This window comes from Trichoplusia ni, chromosome 8 (assembly GCF_003590095.1).
Source record: "Trichoplusia ni isolate ovarian cell line Hi5 chromosome 8, tn1, whole genome shotgun sequence".
Lineage (NCBI taxonomy): Eukaryota > Metazoa > Arthropoda > Insecta > Lepidoptera > Noctuidae > Trichoplusia > Trichoplusia ni.
In genome coordinates this window covers 10,867,890-10,880,279 of record NC_039485.1, presented here as the reverse complement: position 1 = coordinate 10,880,279, position 12,390 = coordinate 10,867,890, and the positions used below count along the sequence as shown (strand labels likewise).

Sequence of the window (12,390 nt, the reverse complement as noted above, 5' to 3'; positions counted from 1 at the left end):
AAAAAAATACGACATTTAGTAGTTTTTGATGTCGGTCAGATTCCCACTATAAACTTAAATCAAACAACTCTTTTTGTTCCTTTGGCTGGGCTAGAAAATGCTTTGTTGCCTAGACTAGGCATACTTTGTAATAAACTTATTCCGAAGATGTGCTGCAAAACACACAGCACTCAGTACTGAACCACTAACATCTTATAAACTAGGGGATTTAATCAGTGATTTTGATAAAGTAATAACAAATATTTGAACTGTAATCAAAATACTTCAATCCTGGAGTGCCCAGGACGTTCACCTCGTGATCGTGCATACTTACAGTTTTCGCATAAAGCGCTTTTTGATCTCGCTTTAAACGATCAAGTAGTAATGAAGGTTTTCAAATATATAAATTTTATGGAAATAAGTTACCCAGTTCTTGGAATGCAAACATTGAAACAAACGTTGGGAATTCATATCGTTTATTTACGATGAGTGGTCACAGCGTCCTACACGAGCAACGTAACCCGTCGTCCGTCGTAAGGCACTATGTAAGAAACGGACGCACCGGACATAAATAATTCCTACATTTGATTAAAGTAACTCAAGTAATCATCAAATTCTACAAAAATATAATCCTTACTTTATCAATTCAATACTGGTCTACAGGATTCTCACGTGAGAAGAGCCGTATGAAACAGCTTCGAATATTAGTGCGAATCCTTCAGAATCTACTAATTTGAACCCAACATAGATATGTTAAATTTACTTCATGATATTTACAATGCTATTCAAATAAAGTGAATAATTTTGGTTCTTTTAGGATTTTCTAATCTCTCTATACTAGATCAGCATGTAAGAATAATCTTATGTATTGTCTTAATACTGATTTTCGGTAATTTTAGTCATAAGAGTTAGGGCGCGCTACAATGAAATTTTATTGCAATTTTTGTTCAGATTTTGGCATATGGATTGATCAGAATGAAATATTGCAATAAGAGTTCATGTACACTCCTGTTTACCTTAATATATGTAAGCTATCTTAATTATATAATTTTAATTAACTGTACAATCAAAATGCTTCAAGTACATCTAATTAATGGTGATGACTTTTGCGTTTTGTTTGTCATTATACATTCAGTTTTTCTTCTTAAATGAAGATGTATTTCAAGCACTTGATTTCATGAAAATTACGAATTTAACAAATGTATAAATCAATAGTTTTGGCAAATTGACGCACTAGGTGGCAAAATGAACTAAACATTCAGCCAAAGTAGTGCATTATGTGAAGTAAACAACACTAGGTCATAACAACAAGTACCTATGGAAGAATCTAAGTTGCTTTTTATGAGGTATCATGAACTTATCTTAAATAGTTTCTTTTTTAGACAGACACAGTGCAATAATTTATATAATTTTCGTGTAGTTTTTTATGTCTATCAGGATTTGTGTATAGATTTTTTTTTTAATATAGTAGACATAGAGATTTAAGGTACAGTAAAAAAGTCATGGAAACTTGTAGCAAGTTGTCGTAATTATAACCACGAGGTGCTCTAACAGTAAACTAGTGATGTTTATGCAATTCCTTAAAATTATTAATTACTTGAGATCAATTAATTAGGAATGTTTATAATTATCAGTAAAGTATAAATACTTCTTTTCCTTTTTTATAAGCCTATAAACTCATTCAGAATATGCTGTTTATTAGCCCTTTCTTGCATTAATTTACACACAACAAATTATTTAAAATAAATTCCAACAAAACTACGCCTATTATATAATTTTGGTCTCGCTTCTCGCACCAATCTAAAATTCTAAATGGTTTCTGATTTAATACAATCTAATCAACCAAATATTAAGAATATTATAATAGTAAATAATTGATTCGACATTTATCAATTTCATAACATATTTTGGAGCACATTTTTTATTACCATTTATAAAGCTTTTTACATCGACGTCTCTGTTATCAGATTAAAAATTTATATCTAGACTCCGAAAAATCAGCATCTAAATGTATACATAGAATAGTCTCTTCCAATATTTGGCTTAAGTTTTCATATGCTCAGTTATAAATTATGAATAGTACATGAAGCAACAAGATTTATAATGGACAATTTAAAATCATAACTATGATTTATGCTCTGGGTTATACAGACAGGTCACAGGTACAAGTATCACACTAATATTTGAAGTATGTGAGTTTACACTTATGTGTCTGTTTGTAACCTCTTCACGTCCAAACGGCTGGACCGATTTCGATGACCTTTGGTTTGCACGTAACCTACACCTCGGATTAACACATAATAGACTACTCTTCGACGACTGTGGTAAAGACGGGCGAACCAGCGAGCAACAGCTAATCATCATAATTACGCGGCTGTTCTTATCCTAATTGGTGCTAGTATTAAGCAGGAAGGCTTACTATAAATATCGTGTTAGTGAAGAAATTGCAAGCTCCTTTAAGATAGTATATCGCCCTAATTAAACGATTATAGTCTAATTAAGAAATGGACACTCACATTGCCCAGCTGTTTTTGTAGAGCGTTACATCAAGAACAATGCAGAAAGAGGACTAAAACAGTGAAAACCTCTTTGTAATTAAGTTTGTTACGTTGATTTCAGCCCTTAAATCTCATTGTCACTGACTAGATGTTGACTTGTTGCATCATGACTATATCAAGCAAAGAAATACACGGATCACTTTTATGTCGCTACAACCTCCTGCTGTCTCTGAGTTTTGAATAGCCACCATCTTATTAATATTTAAAGAAAGTCTGTTACGTTGCTTGTTAACATTCCGGGAGTTTATCGGTAACATTAAGACGTAGCCCGCATCACAAGATTTATTAATGGGTGACAGAGACAGCATGAGTTCTAACGGTCACATCTAATAGACGTTTGAGTTGTCTTTAGTATCGTTTTGTTAGTATACCCTTGAAGCGAGTATGTTCTAAGAAAAGCTATCCTGCTCGCACTCGTCCCAGCTGTCGCACTCGTACTGGTCGCAGTCGTAGTCGATGTCACAGGCGGCGTGGCCTGTAGCGTCCGAGCTGATGTCTGTTAGCGCTGCGTCCGACACCGGCTTCGAGGATATGTCCAGGATCTGGGTACAGATAATGTTGTGGTGGTAATGTTGCAGTGTTAGGAGATGGTAGTTATTCTGAGAAATTCGCTAACATTATCATTTCAGATTAATATTTTCTCTTCTGATTAAAAATAAATAGTGAAAAAAATTATTGATTGAAATGAAAAAAAAAAGACAAAAAGTAATAAAGTAAAAATTTATTTACTAAATATGTTTTCAATTAGTTTTAGTGAATTAAATTACCTAACAATTTTAAATAGCAAAGTTTTAGGAAACTACTCGTCAAACTACCCATAACATTATCAGCGAGTGGACGTTTAGTCAGCCGCTCCTAATAGTTAGTACCGGTTAGCGCAGGGTACCTACATCAGCGGAGGAGCGCAGACTGTAGTTGTCGGAGTGCGCGTCCCGCTCGGCGGAGGGCGCGTGCGGCGCGTGCGGCGGCGGCGCGCGCCTGTGCGCGTCGCGCGCCGCCTCCGCGCGCCCCTCGGAGCGGCCCAGCGGCTCCGACGGGTGCGAGCGCTCTGCCGGCAGCGAGGACAGACTTGTCAGATCATTCTTGCCGTATGTACGGAAATGTCGATTTATAACTCAGTAGTCAAGCGAGCAAGTAAGCTTTTTGGAGAAGAGAAACAAACGCGAAGCAACGACTGGTTTAAAAAAAACTGTCATTAAATAAGAAGGTCGTAGCATGTTGATTTAACACTGATCGAAGTGAAATAAAGGATCAGTTACAGACACAAATAAAATCCCTAATATCAAAAGCTTCACATTAGTATGTATTTTTTTAGTGCACAAAGTAAGAGTGTCATTCGAAAGAAGTGCATATAAATTCTTTATATTACCTTTAATGAGAGGATCTGCTAACGACACAGGAGAAATGCTACGAGGTGAGCCAAGACTACCACTGAAGTACATTTCCGGATTGGCCTCGTGACGATCTGCATTGAAACAAATCAGTAAACAAAATATATTTAATTTTTGGACGAAATTGTTTGTTTTTATTTTTTTTTATAATGAGGCATTAAAAATACATACAACTAGACAAAAAATCGGCAAAACAACGTTTGCTGGGTCAGCTAGTTCTCGTATAATGTTGATACATTACCGCAGTCAACAATCTCGTGGAACACGTAGTTGCTGATGGCGACAGGCTGACGGATCCAGGGGTGAGCCATCAGCTGAGTGATAGTGCACCTGCTGCTGGGCTCCTTACATAACATCCAGCGGAGGAGTTGCTCTAAATCTACAAGAATTAATAAAGTTTAGTTACATACAAGGATTCTAGACCTAGCTCGTCATGAATAAGTCTGATTTGTGTACAAGGATTCTAGATCACTCAAGATTAATTTTACTTTTACTACCCGAAGTTTCAACGCCTCTGCAAGTGCGCATATAATGTTCACGTACTTGTACACGAATTAATTTTAGGAGGTATAGTCCAGTAGATACATTCCACCTGAGGCCAAGCTATATTTCAACCTTAAAATACTTTAAATGCAATATTTACCTTCAGAAACTAATTGCGGGAACGCTAGAGGTCCTTGTATGGTGTCTTCGATGTCGGAGAACGGGTTAACAAAGAATGTTAGCACATAAAGTGTTATCCCCATTGACCACATCTCTAACTCCGGACCAGCGTACCTGTAAAGAGCAAGCAATAATTCAGTATTAAGTTAAACACTTATACACACAGCAAAAGCACTTAGGAAGCGGTGATGGTGGGCAAAACTGGGTGCTGTCCAATGTAACCTGACCTTCAAAAGCAAAGTAGCCTAATTTGAATAAATTAATTTTGAACATTTGAACACAAAATGTTGAGGTAGTATTAAAACAAAATTCAATAAACAAATTACTAATTTTAAATTAAATGAATTCGAATGCTAAAAGATGCAAGATGGCTGCCAGGAGCTGGATGCGAGCACCCGAAGATAGTTCGCGTGTAATTGGGCTTGGCTTTTGTCCAACGGTCCGTATACGGGCTGATCATGATGATGAAAAACGAAATGTTTAATATAAAGACTAGGAAACAAATTAACATTACCACCCGTAATATAATGAAAGCTGCTAAATAGCTGCAAAAAAGCACTAAATATTTTTTTATGTGAATCTGACTTTGAGTTCAAATTCTTACCGACTAGCGACTGTACATTCTTTCTTTCAATAGTTTTCATTTACATTAACCATTTATACTCACTTGTTTCCTGCTAGTACTTCCGGACTACAATACTCAGTTGTCCCATAGAAGGTTGAGAACAGCATGTCTTTGCTCATGAACGTCGCTGAACCAAAGTCGATCAGCTTGACGTGAAACTTGTTGTCTATGATCACATTCTCATCCTTGATGTCGCGATGGAGAATGTTTAGGGAGTGGAGGTACTCTACTGCTTGACCAATCTGTAAATAAAAATGGAAAAGAAGGATGGCTTATTATTGGATACAGCACATTTATCCATGGCCGACATCAGACCATACAGCACTGAATATGAATGTTGAAATTCTCTGTAAAGAAAATGCCACAAGTCTTCCTAGGTGTAGGGGGGCCACATGTATGCATTGAAAAAAATCGCGACAAGAGATTGTTATGAGATTCTCTAACACCGAAGCGTAGCGCTTTTTAGTCGTTTCGCCCTCAACGGCGCATAATTGTGGTGAATTTTATAACAGGCGTTTATTAATAGAAATGTAGTTGGGAGGATAGAAAAATAAAATAGGAAGTTTAATAATAATAATAAATTTGCGGACAACATCACATACATTGTTCTGAACCCAAAGTAAGTTGCTAAAGCACTTGTGTTATGGAATTCAGATACAACGAAGGTACCACAAACACCCAGACCCGAGACAATGTAGAAATGTGAATTTTTACATTGACTCGACCGGGGATCGAACCTGGGACCTCAGAGCTAGCAACACCTTGAAACCGGTGCGTACGCCACTCGATCACGGAGGTCGTCATAAGTTTAATTCTTACTTCTACATATACTGAGAATTGCACAACCATTGAGACATATATAGCAAGCTGCAGTGTACCTGTCTGAATATATAGCTGAGCAGCGGCTCGTCGAGTCTGGGACGTCGCTCTATGAACTCGAACAGGTCCATGCCGGCGCCGTGCTTCTCCATCACCATTTGGAAGTACTTCTCGTTCTCGAACACTTCTAACACGCTCACCTAAGTTTTACAGAAAAATTGTATGTAGTAGATATAAGAGATTACATTTTAAATTGCTTAACTGTAACCGAGACAATCTATCCAGCTTTTGGATTTTTACGTCTTGACTCAATGTGTCAAAACTATATATGTGTTGTCAAATGTTTTGAGCGTGTCCAGGGTCGTTAAAATGATCAATTCCAAAAGAATTACAAATTTTGATTACCCTCGAAAAATAGTAATACTGGTTACAAGCGGGAATTGACAGCTTTTCATAAACCATTCTGCTTATTATGAACAGTGTTGGATTATATTCCAGAACACATAGTACCATCTAGTACTGCATGTCATTTACTTTTACATATTATAACTATATAAAATAAACATGATTACTTGACATACTCACAATGTTAGGGTGTTTGAGTGTGAGTAGAAGGCTGAGTTCGAGCGGCAGGCGTCGTCCGTCGGGCCCGTCCACCCAGAACTGTGCGCCTACCTTGTCTTTAAGGATGAACTTGGCTACTGTGAGAAGGCGGTCAGAGCGACGGTATGCCATTTTGACACAGCCGTATGCGCCTTTACCTGGAAAAAGGTGAAAGGGAGGGTGCTGAAAAATTCCTTGGTAAATTTTCTTCGTCTGTTAAATTCTTTCTCTACACCGATGTTTGGGCATTTTGTCATTTTTGAAGTGAAACATCTTTAAGCGCGCTGGACTTGGGGAGTAAGCTGGTAAACGCGTGACGTAAGCGAGTTGACGGGGATATAAGAAAGAGAAACCAGTGCGCGCACATATTTCTTTCTCCCTTCTCTTATAGCCAAGTATGTTACATATATGTTACAACACAGTGCAGTTTCACTTCAGTTGTGTGGTCATAAGTACACTCATTTCTTTTTTTATAATCAGGAGTTAAATAAATGTATTGGGTTACTTACCTATCTGTTTAAGAGTAACGAAGTGTTTGTTGTATTCGCCGGCGACTTGCTCGTCACCGCATTGGCTTATCAACGACATCGACTGTGGCCTGCTGCTGTTGATTTGTACCCTGTGTCGAAAATATTATATTAAGTATGTATTATTTTTGTTTATAATTATACTAGCTGTTGCCCGCGACTTCGTTCCCGTGGGTAGAAGAAGATGTAAGTTATGATTTATACCCGTCCTGTTTTTTCTCACATTTTCCATTGTATCTTCGCTCCTATTAGTCGCAGCGTGATGGTTTATAGCCTAAAGCCTTCCTCGATTAAATGTCTACTCAACACAAAAAGAATTTTTCAATTTGGACCAGTAGTTCCTGAGATTAGCGCGTTCAAACAAACAAACAAACAAACAAACAAACTCTTCAGGTTTATATATTAGTATAGATTTATAATATACATATAAATAACATATAAGTATAATAATCTTGGTCTTAAGTTTAAGTTTGTTAGCGACAGAAGACATTGTGACGTTTTTCTTTAAACTAGACTCAGGAGGAAAAGTTTTGCAGCTAAACGATCTGCTGCTAATGGATCTTATAGCCAAACTGATAAATAATAGACGTTTGCATAGTTCAAGCTTCTATTTTCAATTGCCGCCATTCCAAATCTGGCGCGTCGCTCCTCACTTAACCACAGACAACACAAATATTTATAATCATATGTAACACCTCCACCCTTAATTATTACAGATAAACTTACTTACTAAATTATATTAAACAACATATCAATAATAATCTTAACAATCTTATAATATATTTTCTTACTTCAATCATCATCAAACCCATATCTCTTAACCGGTTTGCGTGTACGATTACTAGTTCGTATATCCCGAGTAATAGGAACCCTAGGACTACCCGTCTCCTGCACCTTGGGCATATTTAAAGGTACACTTGACGTTGACAAGGGTTCACTTGTAACCAAATCACTTCCGTCTGTTTGCGTGCGGGATGTTTCCTCGACCAATGCTTTCGTCAAGCTGGTTCCGTTTGTCCGGTCCGGTTCTGTGTTCGGCGCTCGATTATTGTCCGAAGGAAACACGAGAGAAGAGCGAGAGCTCTTAACAGGCTGAACTGGTTGAAAGTTCCTAAAGTTTGCATCTACTAGCCTAGCTGTCCTATTTATCACTCTTGGTTTTAGTTGGTCAATGTGTCTATGCACCTCAGTGCCGTGGATAGATTTAACATTATAATCTGTACTACCTGTTTTCTCTATAACAGTCCCTGCAGACCACTTGTTTGAGCTACGGTATTCTCTGAACCATACAAGGTCCCCCGGATTAAACTGTCTTGTGACGCCACTCGATGTAGCTTCTACTGTCTCTTGGCGAGCTCTAATAAGTGCCTTCTGGTCTGGTTTCAAACAATCTAACCGCATGCGCAAGTTGCGCCCTAATAACATCTTGGCGGGGCTTTCCCCGGTTGTATAGTGTGGTGTGTTTCTGTACGCCAGCAGAAAACGACACAATGTGGAGTGTACGTCGGATTTCGATTTAATCGCCTTTTTAATGCTCTTTTTACAAATTTTAACAGCGTTTTCCGCTGCCCCATTAGAAGCTGGGTGATAAGGTGCCGAAAATATATGTTCTATACCATTATTATTTAAGAATTGCTGAAATTCTCCACTGAAAAACGGAGGGCCATTATCACTAACCAATTGTTTAGGTAACCCAAATCTCGCCCACATCTCTCGTAATTCTTTTATTACCGCTTGCGATGTGGTGCTCAGCATTCTAATAGCTTCAATCCACTTTGAATGTGCATCGACTACCACTAGATAAGTAAGACCGGGCTACCGGTCCTAAGAAGTCTACGTGTATCCTGGTCCACGGTCGATCTGGCCACGGCCAGGCGCGGGGCGCATGCGCAGGTGGTGCGTCCGCCACTTCCAGCGCACACGGTGCAGCTGCAACATGCTGTCTCTAGTGCCTCGTCTATTCCCGGCCACCATACGTAACTTCGCGCTAACGATTTAGTTTTGACTATGCCCATGTGGACTCTCATGAAGCTCAGCGATCACTTTATTCCTACACGTACTAGGAATTACTAGCCTATGTCCCCACATTACACACCCTAGCTCAATATATAATTCCTTTCTACGGTTAAAATATGGTTTTAATTCTTTCATTTCGACCTCGACCGGCCAGCCATCGTTTATATATCTGGCTACTCTGCTCAATACACTATCCGAAACGGTTTCTTTTTTTAACGTTTGATAATCTAATAACAATGCTTCCGCGGCAAAGTGTAAATACGTTTGTTCAGGTGTGTCTAATTCTTCACTAATAACCCCTTCTTTATGAGTGCTAATTAACCTAGACAAAATATCTGCCGTGTTTTTATCTGATCGAATGTACTCTATATTAAAATCGTAAGCTGATAGTTTAATGGCCCACCGCTTAAACGACTCGCCGCCGTGTTCGGTATTCCTGCATGGGGCCCAAAAATTGTGACCAGCGGTTTATGATCTGTACGTAGTGTAAAACTTTCTGCCATAAAGATACTGATGAAACTTGTCTACCGCGAAAATTATAGCCAAGGCTTCTTTATGTATCTGGCTGTAGTGTAAACTCCGCGGCAGTGAGCGCCCGCGATGCGTACGCCACAACCCGCTCGCTGCCGTCAGACGCGCGCTGTGCCAGCACGGCCCCCAGCCCGCGTGCGCTCGCGTCGCATGTTACTATGCTCTCCAGCGATATGTCAAAGTGTGTCAATACTTCAGTACTACATAGAAGTTGTTTAATTTTATTGAACACATATCTATGTGTTTTAGTCCATTGCCAATGTTTACCTTTCTTAAGTAATTCGTAAAGTGGTGTAATATGAGTACTCAAATTCTTAATGAATTTTCCATAGAAATTAACCATACCGAGAAAAGACTTCAACTCTGAGACGTTAGTTGGGTCGGGCATAGATAGGATCGGTTTTATTTTATTTGCATCTACCCGTACGCCATGTTTATCAATTATGAATCCTAAATATTTTACTTGGCCTACCATAAACTCACACTTTTCTTTTTTTATTTTCAACCCATTCCTCTCTAAAATACTAAAAACCTGTTCAACTCTTTCTAAATGAGATTCTAATGACTTATTCTTTATTAAAATATCATCATAGAATATGACTACGTCCTGCACGTTTTTAAAGAGATTCATCATGAACTTTGAAAAATGCCCGGACTGGAAGAGAGACCATAAACGAGGCGATTGTATTTAAAAAGTCCTCTGTGTGTATTAATTACTGTGTAGTTCCGAGAAGTTTCATCCAAAATTAATTGATTGTAAGCCTGTGACAAATCTAGCTTAGTAAAATAATGATTGCCACTCAAATTACTAAATAAGTCCTCTACCTTCGGGACCGGGTACCTGTCAACCAGTAAAGCCTTGTTAAGTGTCACCTTATAATCCGCGCATAAGCGTATTCCACCGTCTCCCTTCCTCGCTATAACTAGCGGTGTGGCCCAGTCGGACCGTTCAACGGGCTCGATGACGCCGGCGCGCAGCATCGCGTCTAACTCAGCATTGACCCGCGCCAGCAATGCATAAGGCACGGGGCGCGCTCGACAAAATACTGGCTCGGTCCCATCCCGCACGCATAACTTGACTTCTTCACCGGTATATTTGCCCAACGTGCCATCGAATAGGTTGTCATGTCTGGAAATGATATCGTTAAACATTTTATTTTTACATAATTTAATGTGGTTACATCTAGTAAATTTTGGTATCTCAATATTCAATTCCGATAACCATTGTCTACCTAGTAAATTAGTAGTACCCTTATCGATCACATAGAGATCTAGTTTCTTCATATTTTTCATATATTGCACATCAGTCTCTAAATACCCTATTGGTTGAATGACAGAGCCATCATAAAATTTTACTTTCATTTTACATGGTTTCAAAGGTAATTCTTTAAAATGCTCCTTATACGTAGACTTGCTTATACAGGATAACGCCAGAGCCTGTATCAATCTCCATCGATAAGGTTTTATTATTAATTAGAAGCTTTATACACACCGGTTTATAGTTGGTTAGTGACATTTGATACATCGGTTCCTCGTTGTACCCTCAACGTCTTGCTCCGAGCCGGAGTGTCATCCATCGCTGGCTCGCTCAGCCAGTACGCCGCGTCGGTAACGTCGTTGCTGCGTGCGGTGCGAGCGTTGCTGCGCGCCCCCGCGCCATGTTGCCGCTCCGCCATACACCCGCTCCGTAGGCGCTCGACCCGATCACGCGGTCCTCTACGTGACCTTCCTCGCGCGCCATTATTCCCGCGGTTGAAATCGTAGATTTTTATGCGACGATCAAATTCTTTTTTTCTACAAACTCTTCGTAAATGGCCAGGTTGTCCACAATAACTACATTCGAACTCCTTGTACCTACAGTTATGTGCCCCATGACCGTTGACCCCGCAGGCTGAACATTTATTGAGTTCCAACTTGTGTATTCTCTCGCTTAGTTCCCGGCTGGTAGTTTGTTCCTGCGTTCCCTCTACGGCCCCGGCGTCCCGCTCAGCTGCCTCCAGAGTATTGGCTAATACTAGCGCTTTTTGATAATCTATGTTATCTTCCGCGAATAACCTCTGACGTATATATTCGCTACGTAACCCGCACACAAACTGATCCCTCAAATTTTCTTCTAAATTGATCTTGAATTCACAATAACGTGACATCTTTTTCAAATCTGCCACGTAATCAGCTATCGTTTCTCCCGCTGATTGGCGTCTTTGTCGGAACCTATACCTCTCCGCGAGAATTGATGGTTTCGGCTGTAGATGTGCTTGCAGTAATTCCACCGCTTCTTTATATTTCAGGGTTGATGGTTTTCTCGGGCTCGCCAAAGTAGACAGTAACTCATAAGCCGGTTCGCCGATAAGAGCTATTAATGTTGGTAACTTCAAATCTTCCGCTATTTTGTTAGCAACAAAATACATTTCGAGACGATCGACGTACGCCGACCAATTCCCATTTTTTATGTCAAAATCTCGAACTTTCCCAACAGACATTTTTAATCACCCCCAAAGCACTATACCACAATAATTTAAGACTTTATTCTGCACCGAATATCGTTCCGTTATCCTCGTCGCCACTGATAAATAATAGACGTTTGCATAGTTCAAGCTTCTATTTTCAATTGCCGCCATTCCAAATCTGGCGCGTCGCTCCTCACTTAACCACAGACAACACAAATATTTATAATCATA

At 39.3% G+C, this 12,390-nt stretch overlaps 1 protein-coding gene and 1 long non-coding RNA gene across 2 annotated transcripts; both read right to left on the bottom strand.

Annotated features, from left to right (window-relative positions):
• Positions 1–2,926: 2,926 nt before the first annotated feature.
• On the bottom strand, positions 2,927–9,139 carry LOC113496784 (calcium/calmodulin-dependent protein kinase kinase 2-like). The gene is made up of 11 exons (XM_026876107.1): positions 9,003–9,139; positions 7,974–8,813; positions 7,148–7,257; positions 6,621–6,796; positions 6,095–6,235; positions 5,259–5,458; positions 4,572–4,705; positions 4,170–4,307; positions 3,907–4,002; positions 3,428–3,585; positions 2,927–3,079 (listed from the first exon to the last, which is right to left on the bottom strand). Exons 1-11 carry the CDS (start codon positions 9,137–9,139, stop codon positions 2,927–2,929), a joined length of 2,283 nt encoding a protein of 760 aa, XP_026731908.1.
• Positions 9,140–10,034: 895 nt separating this feature from the next.
• LOC113496849 lies at positions 10,035–11,249 on the bottom strand. The gene is made up of 2 exons (XR_003400850.1): positions 11,205–11,249; positions 10,035–10,841 (listed from the first exon to the last, which is right to left on the bottom strand). It is a non-coding gene; the product is annotated as an uncharacterized LOC113496849 (long non-coding RNA).
• Between the last annotated feature and the right edge of the window lie 1,141 nt (positions 11,250–12,390).